This window comes from Ctenocephalides felis, unplaced genomic scaffold (genome assembly GCF_003426905.1).
Source record: "Ctenocephalides felis isolate EL2017-DRISC unplaced genomic scaffold, ASM342690v1 CF-g0.4_SCAFFOLD_03572, whole genome shotgun sequence".
In the NCBI taxonomy this organism is placed as follows: domain Eukaryota; kingdom Metazoa; phylum Arthropoda; class Insecta; order Siphonaptera; family Pulicidae; genus Ctenocephalides; species Ctenocephalides felis.
The window spans coordinates 27,350,655-27,367,924 of record NW_020539726.1 but is presented as its reverse complement, the minus strand read 5'-3'; the positions used below and the strand labels follow the sequence as shown (position 1 = coordinate 27,367,924).

Genomic DNA, 17,270 nt, shown 5'->3' with positions numbered 1-17,270 from the left:
ACTAATAAAGACCAACGACAGTGAATAAAGTTTGTTTGAAATATTATTCCATACAGAACATTGAGCTGGCTGCAATTAATTTATTTAAATAAAACATATCATAGTCATACTTTATTGAGAAGAAAATACAATAGAACAAAAAAGGTCAAGACAATTACAATATTAAGAGTGGAGAAGTATAATATTGCTATATATAAGCCTCCCAAGGTAATTTTTGCAAATCCAGAAATAAGTACGTCATAGAGTTCTTCCAGATCAAATCCAATCTTGAAGACAATTTTTCACAAAATTGGTTGTAAATGTTCTACAAGTTCCTTGTATAAGCTGTTTTTTCAACACACCAATTCCAGTAATTTTTATTGTGAAAAATTATTAATACTTTTGCAGTTAAAAAGTATACATAATAATGCTATGAAATGCAGTTTAATAATAAACAAAATTCTTAGTATATAACTTAATTTATACATATCCGAGTTTGAAAATAATATTTAAATTATTGCCATATCTTATCACTATTGTAAACATTATTATGCTTAATACAAAAATATTCCGTTTAAAAAACAATTTTGATCCAAGGCCAAAAATGCATTATGCAAAATATAGAAAAACAATGCAATTTAATTCTAAATCATTTAGTTACGGCCACGCTATTTTACCAAAGAAGTCAAAACAGTAAACATTAATCATTTATTACAACAAATTCCTCATATTTTTTTAAAATGAAGTGCATTTTTGTAATATTTTCACTATTCTTCGTTTTAACCGTTATCCAAGGCGTTCCTCTACATAAGAAACGATCTGAAAATTCCCATGACCAAGAAATCACTTCAATTACCGATGCAGGTAATATAAAATTTTTGAAAGTATCTAATTAATAATGAGATTAATAGCTGATGACCAATTTTGTAATTTAATGAGCAACAATTAATAATGAAATAAAGAATACTAATTGGTTGCGAAATTAATGGGTAATTATATCTGGTGATTGCTATGTAAAATAGGTGATCATAATATTAATTGTGGGAATTTTGTAATATAAAAATTCATTATTTTGCATGATATGAATTGCATGAATATCATGGTCTTATAGATCTTACTGAATAATTACGGCCTTAAGACAAGTAGTTTAATTCTAAAAATTCATCTAAGTTTGAAAAAATTAGTAGTTTTTGACGTCTGTTAAAATTAAAATTAGACGATTTACTTGGTATAACGATAGAGTACTTGGTCTTATTGAACATACTAAATCATTAAAAACCCAGGGAAACTGGTTCAATTATAAAAATGGTTGATTTTTGAAAATTTGCGTTTAGAAAATACTCCGAGTTAACATGTTCGTTCAATTTCAATTATGTGTGATAAATCCACTCGGAATACTTTTAATCACTCATAAATTAATTTATTTTTTTAAGGATTTAAATTGATTGATTCGACTTAATTAAGTCGAATTTTTACACATACCAGGAAGTTCATGTAACTTGCCTCACGGCAAAATGCCAATACTAACCAGTTTTGTATATAGTTTCCCAAGTTTTGATCTAATTATTTTATTTTATTATATCTTTACTGCATTTATTAATTTTAATATATACCATTTATATCGATCTATTTCGAACAAAAACTGATATGATTCATTTGAAAATTGTGAAAAGCGCGGAAGTACCAGCGTTCAAAGAAATTGATTTCACATCAATCAATCAGTTAATTTATGATTAATAAAACATGATTTTACAAAAAAAATAGCATATAATTTCATAACAAGATAGATCTAATATGGTAATCAATCTATAGATTTAACACACATTTCTCTCACTTTCATAGTGTTTTTGCAAATTGCCTGATAGAAAACTGAAAACGATTTCCATTTACATAAAATTCAAAACGATTTCCATTCGAGTTGTTAATTCTACACTTCCTGAAATTAGTTAGGATTTTTTATTACATGTATATTATTTTATCTTTTAAATAAGGTTTTTTTGTAGTCCTGTGGTAAGAACTATGAACTTGCGACCATAGGTTCTATACTCGCCACGGACAGCCTGATATCAAGTAGTAACTCCAGTCTTCACATTTATCAATTTAAAATTATGTTTGAAACTAGTGGTGCATGGCATCGTGCTTTAAGGCAAATTTATTTACTTTCTAATATTACTTTCCGTGTCAAAAATGTAAATTTTAAAAAAGATTCAGTTTTTTTTAGAACTTTGAAAAAAAATAGATTTTTGAGAATTTTTGTAAAAATTTGACCTTTTTGGAAATTTTGAACTATTTTTTTCATAGCAACCTGCCCAGAAACAAAATATTAGAATGCCTTTAATATTGATAATTTCATACACAGTCCTTTAAATCAATTTTTTTTTTTTATTTTAGCTAGAACTGCTCTCAAAGCCAACATCGAGATGATCTCTAAGGCCACGGACACTGTACCACCAGTTGCCATCGATGGGGTAGAATTAGGTCGTGACTTTTGGAAGAGAATTTCAGAAGGAGAAGCCAATTTAAAATCCGACATAGAATTATTAAACCGATTAAATGAATATGCAAAGGAAGTCACAGAAATTTCTTACGAATTATCGCCTTCTGTGAAGGAAGCTATTGAAGCTACTCAAAAATTATTGAAAACATTTGGTCACAATTAATGATGCACAAACAATGATAAAATATAATGTTATTGCATACTATTCACATAATTTTCATTTAATATGCACAAGTTTATAAAATGTAATATGTTTGGTTATGGTTTGAACATTGAATTATCCTAGCAAAAATATAATTGTTTTCTTAATATATAAGATGCACTATATTTAACATTCACAATCATTATAGAAAAAAATATACCATACTTCAACAAGAGTTGTCTCATAAATTATATATTTATTTTTAAATTAAGTTACAGACAACTATATTTTTATTTTTAAATTAAGTTAAAGACAAAGATGACACTGAAATTTTCCTTTTCGAAATGTACGACAAATACAGATTTCGTTTAAGAACATTTTTTCAATGCTAATAAATTTAAATTCTTTTAGTATACTTAGTATTTGTACTAAATTGTAATAAAAATGAATCAATCAATTGCTATGTTTTTCAAGTTAATATGTAACGTATGATTAATAGTGGCAAAAATTGTTTTCAAGAAGGTTCAATTATAAATGTGAAACTAATTTACAGGATATATAAAAACGTATTTGAATACATTGAATTTGTGCTTCTGTAACAACTGCAGCTTGATAAATTTTTTCCTTAAAATTAGCAAATTAGATTAAATTCATAGAGAACATTTATTTTTATTTTGCACCAATCATCTGATCATCAAAAAAATTATATTGTCCTAGCTATACTTTAAAACCCATTTTCAAGTATCATTCAAACATTCGACTACAAGAGACAGAAAAATCCGATTCGTTCGTTGTTCGATCATCTAATAAAACAATAATAAATCGAAAGATTTTAAAGAACGCACTTATCGAAATAAATGGGATAATAAAAGTAAAGCAATAACGAGTTACAAATTTTAGAACACCACCGTAACAATTAAAATAATTTAGTGGCCATAAAGGTTTATTGGTTTATTATTGCCTTGAATAATAAAGAGAACAATGAAAGCAAAACGTATGGAGCGAAATTTAAGTATAACATATGAGAAATGGTTATATATATGTACATACATATACAAAATATTGTTCTGACGAGGATATTAGAATTATTATTGGAATTGCATCGACAGATCAGCAGACCCATAAAATACAACCAATTCAGAAATTCATAAATAATTATTAATAATAATGCCATTCAAAACTAGATGCAAGTGGCATTTTGCCTTAAAGCATATTTGCCAAAAATTTTCGAAATATGTATAATTGTCTTAATCAATAAAAAATTAACTTTAAAATGCTGTAATTTAATTTTTTCATACTTACACCTTAAATTTTTTACAACCAATTTTTATTGGTTTATAATATTTCAGGATGTTTTATCAAGATCAAAAAAATATGACACTCATGATGTTTGTGAAGAAACGGCTTGGCCGATCATCGCACCAATATAGTTGACGCTAGAAGCACTTAAATTTCTAAAATCAGTGCAGACGTTTTTGAGGAAACATATTCATACTTTTGCAAATTTTTGTGTCAAACTGCTGATAACTATTTGAAGCTTTGAGAATTTCAACCCTTTTCACTCGCAAAAATTAAATATGTATTCTGTCGCCGGAGCGGCGGCATCCGAGTGGAAAGGCTTAATCAATATTTTAACTTTAAATACCTGCGCAAATATAATGTATGGTATATGGAATTGCATGAAAATAATATAAGTTAAATTATTGTATAAACTACAAAGAATATTGAAAACGCATAATCAGTAGAAAAGTGTTACAAAATTTCTTTAATATTCATACCTTACTAATCCTGTATAAAATTTTATAGATTTCAAATGATCATAGTTTGTATTGATTATAGGGATATAGGAGCTTCATAATTATATCATCATAATTTTATTAAAAATATTTTTACTTAACATTTAAATATTAATTGTCAAAGTTTGTACTCCCTATTTATAATTATATAATTAATGTATATAATATAATATAAAATGAAATTATTTATTACATAAAAATATTTTTTTGATTTTTTTCATAGCATGAACTACTTAATTATAATACATGTGGAGAACAGGTACAGAATTAATGTTTATTGGACTTCAGCAAAAAAATTTATTAATCATTATATTTTATATTTGACTTATTCTAATTCTAACATTTCAAGAATTTATTGTCGAAAAGAACCTTAAGTATGAAAAGATTTAAATATGTATTTATGAAATATGAAATGGATGTATAGAATTTGATTTTTGTGATTTTTACATAAAAAATAATATTTGAAGAAATCCGTGTGATTAACATTTTGTAAATTAAATTTCTTAAAATATATCTCTGAATAAATTACAGCATTTTGGCACCGAATTCCAATTATTATATTATAAAATCGCGTAGAATGTATATTTCCAAGCTTTAAAGTTCATGTAGGTTCTGTAAACTGGGGAAAAAAGTAAATGACTTTTCACGCCTAAAATTAAATTAATTATTTTCTATTAAATTACCCAATAACTATTATTAAATATGAACTAATACCGATTGCCATCGGTGTTGACCGATAATAGCCAAGCCAAGTTGTAACCTTCAAATGCATAAAAGTAAAAGTTATTTGCGTTTACTACAATAAGAAATGATTTGCTGTGAGTCATCTTTTTGCTCATTATATATCTGCCGTGTGTGTCTCATTAGATATATGAACATGTCAATATAGTTATTGCTGGTTATTGCATTGCAACTCCGTTAAACAAAAGGACTTGTCTGTCGATCTTAATTCGCAAGAAACATGCCAATAAGAAAGACATTAGCATTTGTATGTTTCATATATGTAGATGTACACATGTTAGAATCATAGTCTAATAATAATAATAATAGTAATAATGGATACCATATCTTGGAGTAAGACGACAAAACCTCGAATTTGTGAAGATTTCCATCAAAGGGGCAAAATGTCCAGTAAATTAGACCCGCAGAGCAAATACATAGCTTTTTGGCAGTTTTTACTACCAAGAAAGAAGCGGTGACATAGCGTTGCCATAACAACGGAGAAGCGGAGAATTGGTTCTTTAGTGTGAGATTTCACCGAAGGAATAGTTTACATTTAATATAAATATATAAATGTCTTTGATAGAAAATCTGATCTCTAATGTAACGTTTTTTAGACGATTCACGTCATTCTGAATCGAATGAGACCAAATTTGGAAAAAGTATGTTTGTATGTGTGGTTCGTGTGTGTATGTATACGTGTAACCCCATTTTTAACTTTTCGTGATTCTTGCTTATTAGATTTCGGAAAAGATTTGCCTAAAGGTTTCTCCTTAATTATTTGTCAATTTTTTTTGCCATTTAGATGAAACTTTGTATTACGACATACTACTTAGTGGTCTGAAATAATATACTGAATTATTGTGGACCAACAATAAGCATTTCAATCATAAAAAAAAATTAAATCTTGAAATCATGCCGGGCGCTTAAGCGATTCTAATCAGAATCTATCCCAAATATATGTACGTTCTTTGTTTTGTAGTGGGTACTGAACTACTGGTTGCAGTTAATATTCAAACTTAAATGAAATACATTATTAGAACAAGAAATAAATAAAATATTTTTTACGCAAATTAAATTAATTTATTATTTACAGATATAGTAAGTATGGTTGAAAAATAGTATTGATTTTTATTAACTTAGATATTTATTAGTAAAAGCGTAGATACTGTAGTATCATATTATAAATGTTATAGATTTAGTTAGTATTTAATACAAAACGTAGTTATAACACACACAAGCATATTAGTTCTCAGGAATACATCTGATCATTGAAAATAAAATCTTTTAACTATAACTTTAAACATTTATTTACAGAGACTGAACTAAAAGACGAGTAACCAGTTACATTTTTAAACAGAAGCAGGTAAAATATTATGAAATGAGCATAGATTTTAATGAAAATCATCGTTAAATAGGTTTATAGCCACTTCATATAAGCTTTAATAGAATATTTGGCTTTGGGCTTTCGAGCAATACATTTATGTCGTATCTTAATTAGTAGTTTGGAGCTAAACAAATACAACCGCATTTAAATTTAATAGTAGGAAAACTTTTCCGCAAATAAATTTTAATTAACTTCCCGTAGGATAAGTTATAGTAATCGGAAAAAAGTCGAAAATCAAAATTCTTGCATATCTTTACATTTCAAAGATTTCTAAACATTTTGACATACTGTACAAAAATTGATGTATATGTGTGTGTGTATGTTTAGATACAATTTTTCTACGATTTCGGTAGCACGGATCAACCAATTTGAATGATTCAAAAAACATTGCACTTGTATTGACAAGATGAAGAATTGAATAAATTTTTGGGATGTTGGCAGGTCCAGCGGTTTAGGTGATACAAAGAAAAAAGTAAAAAAATATATATTTGGCAGTCTAAAATAATTATTGGATATATGCACCTCAATTTTATTAATTTTAAGAATTATTGATAAATTTGTTAAAAATTTTTTGGGTTCCTTACAAAGAATTTTAATTTTTAAAGCTAAGTTATAAGTTTCGTACAAATTCAAAAATTTTCAGAATTTTGTTTTCAAACTATACTGGTTTTGAATTCATTTAAAATTTTTATCTATTATATAAAAATAAGTCAGGTTTTTCTTCCTGACGATATAACTCCAGAACGCACAAACCGATTTCGACGATTTTGCATTCATTGGAAATGGTCTCGGCCTCCGTGAGGTTTATAGCAAAGAAAAATTTCAACTGAAAAGCGGAAAAATCTTTTTTTACATACAGCATCATCTCTGATACTTAGCTACTCATTGTTCTCTTCTCAGTTAATTTCATGTGACAAAGAAAATAATGTGGCTTACCAAAGAGCACTTCAATGAAACGGATAATTTATGGACACGTATAACGCTTCGATTCAGTATTTACTTTAAATTCACTTTGAGAAGTTCAACTAAATGACATTTCATTTTTGTAATAAAAGTAAATTTATTACTGTTATAAAATGATATATTTTTTTTCCTTTTCAAATATATAACAAAACAAAAAACTTTTTCAACTTTTAATCACCAAACGAAATGTTACATAAAATGAAACCATCTGGTGGTGAAACGGAGTTCTCGCCGGATTTGCTAGTTTTTTATAAATTTCAATGCACTAGGATTAAAAGGCACATATACGTATATATGGCCCTTATCTATGCAATTGTTTAAATACAGTTTATATCTGATTGGCTTTTATAAAAATAAACAAATAAATCATAAAAAATACATATAAGCAAATCATTGACGTTATTTTGTAAAAAAAAAACTGCCGCTATTTTCCCAATGATGTTTAATCTAGTTATTAAAAAATAGAAGTAATAACATAATAAAATTTTATTTGAGTACGATATACATATTTTTACCTATAGCAAACAGACAGTGTCAAAAATTATGGTAAATGGGGTAAATTTGTCGAAGAAACTTTTAATGACTAAGAACAAAAGTGAGATGATAAAAAAAATTAGGACAGTGTTTTAATTTAAAATTATCAAATTTTGTAATGAAGATATGTGTTATCCCTACTGTTGCCAAAAGTGCTTGGTATTAAAATAGGCAAATTTCTTTTAGTCAAATATCTCTTTGCCTTTTTGTTTTATTTTTAAACAAGTATCAAAATAATTACCGTATTATTGTGCATTTCGTTTTTCCCATCGTGAAAGCAGTAGAAGCATAAATTGTCTATTTTTTGCCAATCTGTATCTTCGGAAAGCGAATAAATCTATTTCAAGACTGTTCTCATTATATTATCGTACTAATTCTCTAAAGTTGCTCTTTCAACCTCGAGCTTTCCTGATCTAGGTTTGCGATATGTTTTAATGATTTTTGCTCGTTGTTAAAATAAAGGGACATAATGAGTTCTCTCCAGCGTGTAATGAACAGTCGTATTTTGATTCTTATTACTAAAACTTGCTTAGTTACTTATACTAGATGCTATAAAATGCTATAAATACATGCTAGATTGTGTAATGTCATTTTAATGCCATGTACATTCACTATCCGAACCTCGTAATGAAACTTAAAAGCGATAAATTTAAATGATCGTAAATTACTACATGTATATCTTCTGCTCCAATTCCAACTCTCACTCAATATGTCTTCCAAACGATAATGTGTTTTAATGTGATAATAATTATATATATTAGAACCTCGTGCGGGATAGATTTGTGCCCGCAAACTTTTTTTTGAACATGCTAATGGTAAAAATATAGCAGATTAAGTCGGATTAAACGAGATCTCTGTTTAATAGATTTTATCTCGACTGGTTAATAGATTCAGAGTGTAGGAGTTGTATATAAATTGTCAGCAATTATTAGAAGTTCCGCGTTGGCAAAATTATTACCTTCAGTTCAATTTATTTAATAATTTCATTTTTCGTTTTTTGGATCGGATATAAATAAATTTTACTTAAAAGTTAAACGCACGTATCTGTTGCCAAAAACTTCGCAATTGATCTATATAAAATAATATATATATTTATTGCTCAATCAAAAAACTGCAAGAAGAGTTTGATCAAATCTTTCGAATTAATCAAAAACTGGTACATGGCCTTAAGAAAAAATGCTAAAACCCTCCGTAAGAAAATCAAATATTCAAAGAATAAAAGTAATCAGTAAACAACAAAAATTGATCAATGGTTAATATTAACTGATTTAAATGTTTTAAAATTAATTATTACTGTAAATTTTATTATTTGTATTTTATAAGTAAAATATAAGCGCATATAATTTAAGCCAACTTTCATTATAAATGTTTAAATGAAATACATAAATAAAATGTAATGAAGCTGAGTTAACAAGAAAAGCCTTATATGATATTTAATAATGCATTAGAGGACCTTATCTCATATTTTTGCAAATTATATAAACTGAATTGCAAAGTTAAAATTATATGTTTCAAAATAAATAAGTAAGCTTTTTAGAAATTTTAAAAATTAAGACTTTGTATATTTTTGAATATTAAAATGCAAACAATTTTTGACATTTAGAAAAAAATAAAAAAATTGAAATCAATGAAGCAATTATAATCAGATGCCACGTTTTCTCAAAATTTGCCATGTTTTGCATTTTTTATTCTGTATCCCAAAACTGGTGGACCTGCCTTTGCTAAAAACTAACTAGTCTTCATGTTGATACGAATTGAATGGTTTTTGAATCATTCAAATCAGTTGATCCGTGCTCACAAATACGTCGGAAAAAATTGTATCCGCACATACATACATATACACACACCTACATCCATTTTTTTCTAAGGTGTGCCAAAATGTTCAGAAAGCTTTGAAACGTAAAGATTTTTATTTTGAATTTTTGTGACTAGAAGAGACTAAGCATGGTTGTGTCAGGGTACGGTAGTGACAGTCGGCATAAAAGCTAAACTATACTGATTTTGATATACGGTCCGAAGAGGAAAGTTAAAGTATATTTGTTCGAGCAAGTTTCCATTATTCTATTGGGTCAGCGCTCTACATTAATATTATCTGTAGACCGCATTGCTTTTTACGAGTTAAAAATAAGTTTTTTTATTCAAATTCTGCTACTGTTACAAATAGATCACTTTATTATTTTGCTGTAAGTTGAACATTAAGAGTAAATTAGCAGAAATTAGTTTTGTTTGATGTGACACGTATTTCTTGTCCTTTTTGATCAAAGATTAAACTGATAAAAAAATGTAACTTAACTAAGACAAAATACGAAAGAGAAAGGGAAAAGAAAATGTATTACAAGAAAACAAAAGATTTCACAAAGTTTTTTTTTTAATTACAATATTTATTGTAACTGTTAAATAATTTAACTTTTAGTAATAAAAATGAACCATAACATAAATTTAAATAAAAAAAAGTATAAAATAAAAGCAAATAATAATAATAATAATAATAAAATTAAATAACAAAGATTTTGTTTTGTTTTTAAAATTGTTTAAAATTTAAGATTTTTGCTTTGTTCAAATGATTATTTTGTGGTATTTCACACATCCCTTATAATGAAAATTGTTATAAACCATTTTGGTGTTTATAGTCGTTCAACCTATGTTTATGCCTGCCACAACCATCTTGTGGATGTGAACGATTGTGACACTCGCCCTCTTCTTGTATGATTTGATTTTATGACTAAAGTATCGCATTTATAGGAACAGTTTTTCAATGTTCAAATTATCATTTAATTAGCCCAGCTAACTTTGGAAAATTAAAAAATTAATGCAAATAAAAAAAGTTGTGCAACCTCTATTATAACTTATCCTATGTGAAGTATAATTGAATATGATATCAGATTCTTTGTGGAAAATTGACTATTATATTAATAGTAAATAATCCAATTTAATTAGATATAATTATTTTACCATGATACTGCAAAGCATGTAGAATTAGAATGATAACATTTGTTTCTTCCTCACTCAATACCCAGTTAAATGTTAATAGATTCCGTAAGCACGACTTAAACAAGCGCCTACTTTAGAAGAAAACACAAAACATGGGCTCAACCACAACCACAACCACGAGAGACAGACGGACAGTGCAGATACCGTAAGAGATAAGATGTGATAGATTTCCTATTTGTTCATCCTCTTCGGTAATATTTAGGCTACTCGTGCGAAATGCTCGAGGGGGTCAATGCTAGGCGAAGGCACACGCTTGACCCGCGCACCGTCGGCCGACGGACCGACCTTTACATGTTCCCAGGGATTCTGTTCGACGATGATCGCTTTCGATATAAGATATACGAGTACACATATACTCGTGGTCATAGTTATATGTGATATGGATATGACCATCCGATGTATTATACAAATGTACTCCATGAACTGAACCCCTGCTTTGGGCAACCTGATATCATGCAGTAGTGATATCAAATTTCACTTGACTAGTAGAGTGCATGGCAAATTGCTGGAACTTCCCGTACCAAAAATTATTTTTTTTTAAAGATTAACATGTATGAAAAAATTTTTACTCTGAACAAATTAGATTTTTGAGAAACTATAAATTTTTGACAAAAATTTACTTTTTTTTAAAAGTAAAGACTTTTTGAAGAAAAATTTATTTTGAAATATTTTAGAAATTCTGAACTTTTTTTTTCAAAGCAATCGTACTGCTTTAACTGCATAGAAACAAAATATCGAAGCGCATAAGCGCCGCGTCGCCGTCTAACGGCTAAACATTGGTACGGAACCACTTGGTAAACAAAATTTATACTTATTAAAATCTCTATAAAATATCTGATAATTTGATGTGCATATGTCTAATGATCGTTTTTGACCGCCAAATGGTATTTTTTTTACTTTTTTTACTAAATCTCCGAAACCGCTCGACCTGCCTTCATAAAAATTTAATCAGTTCTTCATCTTGTTAATACAATTAAAACGTTTTTTGAATTATTCAAATCGGACGCTCCGTTCTCTTAAAAACTGAGTTAACCGTTTTTGGCACTTTTTGCCCCATATCTTCGGAACGGCTAGACCTGCCTAAACTAATCAGCACGTCTCCTTATCAATACAAATCGAATGTTTTTTTTAATTATTCAAATCGCTTCATCCGTGTTCCTGAAATTGTCGACGAAAATTTGTATCCAAACACACACACATACATTCATTTTTTCTAAGGTATGCCAAAATTTTCAGAAGGTTTTGAAACGTAAAGATATATAAACATTTTCATTTTCGATTTTTTGCGATTACTATAACTTTCCCTATGGGAAGTTAACTAGTGGAGGGCATAGCATCGTGCCTCAAGGCAAATTGCTTGGAACTTGCACTTGTCCGTACCGTAAACATTCGAGAAATGAAAATAATAATTGTTTTAATAAATTATTTTTTATAAATATATACTGTAAACTAGTAAGTGCTTTTTAAATTAGGCATCGTGCGTATTCTACAAACAACTTTGTTTATAAGAGTTTTTTTCATTTTTTTTTTTTTTGATGACTTAGAATTTTTTAAAAATTTTTTAGAATTTTGAATTTTCTTAGAATTTAAAAAAAGCTTTTTTTATTTTTTTTTAGAATTTGGAAATTTTTGATACGATTCGATTTTTTTGAAAATTTCAAAATGTTTTTATTTAATATTTTTGAAATTTTTCAAAATTTAGTATTTTTTAAAATTGATGAAATATTTCTAAAATTTGAGTTTTTTGAAATTTTAATTTTTTTTGAAAAAAATTTTTTTTTGTTTATTTATTTTTGACTGTTTTTGCTACGTATCTTCAAAACGGCTAGACCTGCTAGACATGTTTTTTAAATTACTCAAATGTCGAAAATGTCGAGGACATTTGTTTGAGTCACATACGTAAATTTTAAAATTAAAAATCTTGGTATAGAACCCCAAAAAAAATTACACAAAACGTGTACACATTATAAAAATCTCTATAAAATATCTAATAATTTGATGTACATATGTCCAATGATCATTTTTGACCGCCAAATGACAATTTGCAATTGTATTAAAATGAATAAAAACCAGCATTTTAAGTGGTAATATATTTATTACAAATTGCTCATATCTTTATTTGTGGATTTTATATTTGTGAAAAATTCTACAAAATAAATAGGAATCAAAAATTTTACGTGGTTTTCGTTTACTTTTAGAGATGCCAATTACCAGCTGATGCACCAGCATAATTAAAGCCTGCGCCGTAGCCATCTTTATCACCAAAATAATCTATACCTGCTCCATAACCACAGTGCTAGCCTACATATTCACCTCCTGCGCTAGGACGTTCTTCTGTACCTGGATAATCAGTGCTTGCACCATTAGTATCTTGAGAACCTGCATTATCAGGACCTGCGTCAGTACCACCTTGGGAACCTGCATAATCACCACCTGCGCCATAAGGTCCTTGGAACCCCGCATAATCACCACCTGCGCCATAACCACCTTGTGATCCTGCATAATCACCACCTGCGCCATAAGGTCCTTGGGAACCTGCATAATCACCACCAGCGCCATAAGGTCCTTGAGAACCTGCATAATCACCACCTGCGCCATAACCTCCTTGTGAACCTGCATAATCACCACCTGCGCCATAACCTCCTTGGAACCTGCATAATCAGCTCCTGCGCCGTAACCACTTTCGGAACCTGCGCCATATCCACCTTTACACACAACACAATTTCTGCCTTTTTGTTTTCCATTGCGTTGCTGATGACTCAATCCTTTTTTGTTGACATTAAAATATTTTTTAGTATTCACATTTTTCGATAGTCTTCGTTTTCGTGCTCTTGATCTGCTAGGACTACAGCAGTGATCGTCAAAACTAAAACTATAATTGCAATCTTCATGTTGGGTTAATATTGACGGACGTCAGGTGGTAATGTAATGTTGTATCAGCAAATGCTTTCGTTTTATACAGGTGCAAAAAGAACCATTTACAAGTATAATTTTGTTTTAAAAATGCAAAACTTCGTCAAATAGTTAAATGGAAGGATTACCTAGAAAATTTATTAATTCAAAGAATTTCAGCTGTACGTATAATTATCTATTTCACTTGAACGCATACTTTAGACACATTAATTTTAACTATTTGACTCATATATTAAGAAAATGTATGCGAACAAAGTTGGAAGTGTTATGTACACATATTTATTGAAATATATGTCTTTATTATTTTATTAACTTCCCGTAGGGTAAGTTATTTTAATCGTCCAAAAATCGTAATTGAAATGTTTTTTCATTTCTTCGCGTTTTAAAGATTTTTGAACATTTTGACATACCTCAGAAAAAATGGATGTGTTTGTGTATGTATGTATGGATACAATTTTTCGTCTACGTTTTGAAGCGCACAGATCAACCGATTTGAAACATTCGATTCCTATTGATAGGGAGATGTGGGAGAATTGGTGATTAGTTTTTGGCAAAGGCAGGTCCAGCGGCTTCGGAGATACAGAGCTAAATGTGCAAAAAAGTGCAGTTTTTGAGAAAACTTAGCGTCTGATTTGAATGATTCCAAGAACTTTCTGCTTGTTTTAACAAAATAATTGCTTTCGGGAAAAAAAACAAATTTTTTTTTTTCAATTTTTTTTCAGAAAATATTTTTTTTGTATATCGAAAATAATTCAGATTTTAATTGTAATTCTGACTTAAGTTCTAATATACTTTAAACAAATATTTTTAACTTTGCAATTCAGTTTATATAATTCTTATAAATAATAGGCAATGTTACAGTATTTATTTATAATAATCTATTTGAAAACATTTAATATTCCTCGAGCATTTCGTTACGGTATGAGAAGTTCCAGCAATTTGCCTTAAAGCACGATGCCATACACACCACTAGTTTTATTAGAAATTGTATAAAAAAGCTTGCTTTGGCGATGCTCGCTTTCGATATAATATATATGAATATGTACATATTGTTATATATGATATTATACAACAATACTCTATAAAATAATAAATAACTAGTAGTGCATGGCAATGTGTTCTAGGTAAAATTGCTGGTACTCCTCGTACTAAAATTCAACACTTTTAAAAAAATTAAATTTTTGAGAAAGCGTTGAAAAAATAGATTTTTGAGAAATTTGAATTTTTTTAAAGAAACGGACTTTTGACGCTGCGTAACTGTTTTAGAGACAAAATATCGAAGCGCGTAAGCGCCGCGTTGCAGCCTAACGTATAAAACTTAGTACGAAACCCAGTGTACAAAATTTGTACTTATTATTAAAATTTCTATAAAATATCTGAAACTTCGATGTACATATGCTTAATGATCATTTTTAACCGCTAAATGGCATGCGTTGTTTTTTTTATCAAATCTCCGATACTGCTAGACCTGCCTTAATAAAAATTTTCATTTTTGTTTTTTTATCGAGTACTATATAACTTACCCTACGCGAAGTTAATCAAAAAATAGGCTGTCATATGAAGTTCTTTGAAAACGCAACTCCTTATAATGGATTTTCTTTAAGAAGCTGTTTCAAATCCGGCTCGAAGGACCAAAATACTAACTTTCAGTGCCGCAACTGTACTATACTTAACACTGACATTTATTTTTTAAACCCTTTATTTTTTAAACACCATCAGATATGAATATTATTGTTAATTATGCTTTATTAGACGTTCACAGATAATTAATTGAAATAATGATTTTGAATATGCATTTTTTTAACAACTACGTTTGTTAAGTTTATAAGATATTAATCTTAACAGCTCATGGAACCCATAAGTTCTGATCGCTGTTCAAATATTATAAAAAAAAATTAAATAATTTACTATAAAGCTAAAAGCAAAACAATTTTTTGTGTTTATCGTAAGTTTATAATTGCATCGAGTCTAGAATGTTCAGTTCTATTTTATTATCTAATATTATAATAATTTCAAATTATTAAAACTCAACATTTTAAATGAGGTGAATATATATTAATTACAAAATGTTTACATATTTAATTATACATTTCACAATTTGTATTTATGTGCACGTATAATCAGGCTGCATAAACATACAATCAAATTTAAATCAGTATTGAAAATCAGGATAATTTAATTTTTTTTTTAATTTTTTGCCTTAAAAATGAATCTTTGAAAAGGTATCGGAGGATTTGCATTATATTGTTTTCTTTTATGGTGGCCAATTACCTGCTGGAGCACCAGCATAATCAGAGCCTGTGCCGTAATCACCTTGCGCACCAGAATTATCACCACCAGCGCCATATCCACCATGCGAACCAGAATAATCTGTACCTGCTCCATAACCACCTACAGATCCTGCGTAATTACCACCTGTGCCGTAACCACCAATGGGAGCACCATAGTCCCCACCTGCGCCGTAACCACCAGCGGGAGCAACATAATCACCTCCTGCGCCGTAACCACCAGCGGGAGCACCATAATCACCACCTGCACCGTAACCACCAGCGGGAGCACCATAATCACCACCTGCGCCGTAACCACCAGCGAGAGCACCATAATCACCACCTGTGCCGTAACCTCCTGCGGCACCTGAATAGTCACCACCTGTGCCGTAACCTCCTGCGGCACCTGCATGGTCACCACCTGCTCCATAAGGTCCCTCAGAACCTGCATAATCACCGCCTGCGCCATAGCCTCCTAAAGAACCTGAATAATCACCGCCTGCACCATAACCTCCTTCAGAACCTGCGCCATAGCCTCCTTCCCAACCAGCTCCATATCCACCTTTCTGTTTACCATTGCGTCGTGGATGGCCTAATAATTTTTTATTATGATTGGCATGAAGATTTTCCTTTCTTTCACCTTTAGTGTTCCCATTTTTCATCAATTTTCGCTTCCTTGGTTGTTGATCTGCTAGAACAATAGCAGTGATGGCCAATACCAAAATTACAATTGCAATCTTCATGTTCCTTAATTTTGTTGGAAGTCTGGCGGCAATGTAATGCTGCACCAATACAGGTCTTCGTTTTATACTGGTGCAAAAACATGCATTAACATGTATAATCTTGTTTTTTCAATGCAAAACTACGTCAAACAGTAAGATTAACTTCAAAATTTATGAAGTCAAAGAATTTCTGTTACCTTTACGCATAACTTAGACATATTAAGATTTAAATATTTTACTCATATATCAAAAATATGTGTATATACGTATACTGGTGAATATAAACAAAAGGCAAAACAGTGTCAAAATACCAGACGAAGAGGTTTAATATAATTTGAAACTAGGTTAGAAATTTGTCA

At 29.4% G+C, this 17,270-nt stretch overlaps 1 protein-coding gene across 1 annotated transcript; it reads left to right on the top strand.

Moving 5' to 3' along the window:
* The first annotated feature begins 651 nt into the window (after nucleotides 1-651).
* LOC113388003 lies at nucleotides 652-2,655 on the top strand. Its single transcript, XM_026625415.1, has 2 exons — nucleotides 652-843; nucleotides 2,371-2,655. Exons 1-2 carry the CDS (start codon nucleotides 720-722, stop codon nucleotides 2,637-2,639), a joined length of 393 nt encoding a protein of 130 aa, XP_026481200.1. The 5' UTR covers nucleotides 652-719; the 3' UTR covers nucleotides 2,640-2,655.
* Nucleotides 2,656-17,270: the final 14,615 nt, after the last annotated feature.

What these genes read in the sequence shown, in the direction of transcription:
- LOC113388003 (XM_026625415.1), top strand. Translation starts at nt 720, where the DNA reads ATGAAGTGCATTTTTGTAATATTTTCACTATTCTTCGTTTTAACCGTT. An exon ending in CACTTCAATTACCGATGCAG is followed by an intron (nt 844 to 2,370) that starts GTAATATAAAAT and finishes TTTTTATTTTAG; the next exon opens with CTAGAACTGCTCTCAAAGCC.